At 36.4% G+C, this 1,198-nt stretch overlaps 1 protein-coding gene across 1 annotated transcript in view; it reads left to right on the top strand.

Annotated features, from left to right (window-relative positions):
- LOC103200945 (phosphatidylinositol glycan anchor biosynthesis class P) overlaps nt 1-1,198 on the top strand; it is a 14,487-nt gene that overhangs the window by 12,541 nt on the left and 748 nt on the right. Inside the window, exon 3 of the mRNA XM_007945534.2 lies at nt 413-531. Coding sequence (XP_007943725.1) covers nt 413-531 — 119 coding nt within the window. The remainder of the gene's footprint in view (nt 1-412; nt 532-1,198) is intronic.

Here is a 1,198-nt window from a genome sequence, read left to right as displayed (position 1 = left end):
TCTTCACCCAAATCCTAATTAAAAAAAAAAAAAACACTGATACAACCAAAAATTGTGATGTAAATACAGTAAGAGGAGGAATGTGAGAGCAGAGCATCAAAGACATAAATCTCTCAACTCCATGTTAGAACGTCAAGAGAAATTGGGAAAAAAAAAATAATAATAGTAGGACCATATTATATAGAAATGTAGAGAAGAAACAGCTAAGTTGTTGAAAATATTTGCTTTTAGGGAGTCTGATGCCAGGACAGGGATGGGTGGGATACAAGGCTATGGTTTTTCATTATAAGCCTTCATACATGCATTATTTTAACAAAAAATAATTTTAATTTAAAAAGAATGTTAGCTTTGTGACTCTTCAGAATTATAACTTTAGGGTGTATATTACCTACTGTCACATTCTCTTCTGCAGATATTGGGCAGTGGCATTACCTGTCTACCTCCTTATCACTATAGTAATTGGTTATGTACTCTTATTTGGAATTAACATGATGAGCACATCTCCACTTGACTCCATTCACACTATCACAGGTAAGTGTAATGAAGGTGCTGAAGGTGGAGTGGAGTATAGTGCTTTCATCAGCAACCAAGAATAGACAGCAATAGCATTGTGATACTCATTGGCACAGTAACTCCTAAAAAGATTCTAGAAAGAATAAATACCAAATTATATATATAAGAGGAAATACTTACATAGAAGAAATAAGTGCTGATAAATATGCCATTTATGGCACTGGTTAACAGGTATATTTTCCCATAAAAACTACAAGTATCTAATATTTGTCTTGGCAACTTGCCTGCAAGAAACTCCTTTTATCCTCAACAGGCACTGTTGATCAAAGGGTGGCAAATAGGGATATGTGGTCCTTGTTAAGGAGCTCTGGTGGCATAGTGCCTAAGGCATTTGACTACTAACCAGAAGGCTGGCAGTTCAAACCCACCAGCCACTCCTTGGAAGGAAGGTTGGGCAATCTTCTTCCATACAGATACTGCCTCAGGAACCTACAGAGAGGTCACTATGAGTCGAATCCAACTCAATGGCAGTGAGTTTTTTTTAGAGGTCCTTGTTTTTAGAGGGATTTGGCGTAAGGAAGAACATACTCTCCTCAGATCACTATGTGCACCTTATCCTAATTAAGTGAATTGAAGAGCCATGGCAGATTTTCATAGGTTTTTTTTTTTTTTTTTTAAGTTAATC

Source organism: Orycteropus afer, unplaced genomic scaffold (assembly GCF_000298275.1).
Source record: "Orycteropus afer afer isolate SDZICR_OR568_19922 unplaced genomic scaffold, OryAfe1.0 scaffold00137, whole genome shotgun sequence".
Lineage (NCBI taxonomy): Eukaryota > Metazoa > Chordata > Mammalia > Tubulidentata > Orycteropodidae > Orycteropus > Orycteropus afer.
The sequence above is the reverse complement of the archived record's forward strand: the minus strand, read 5'-3'. Positions and strand labels throughout refer to the sequence as shown.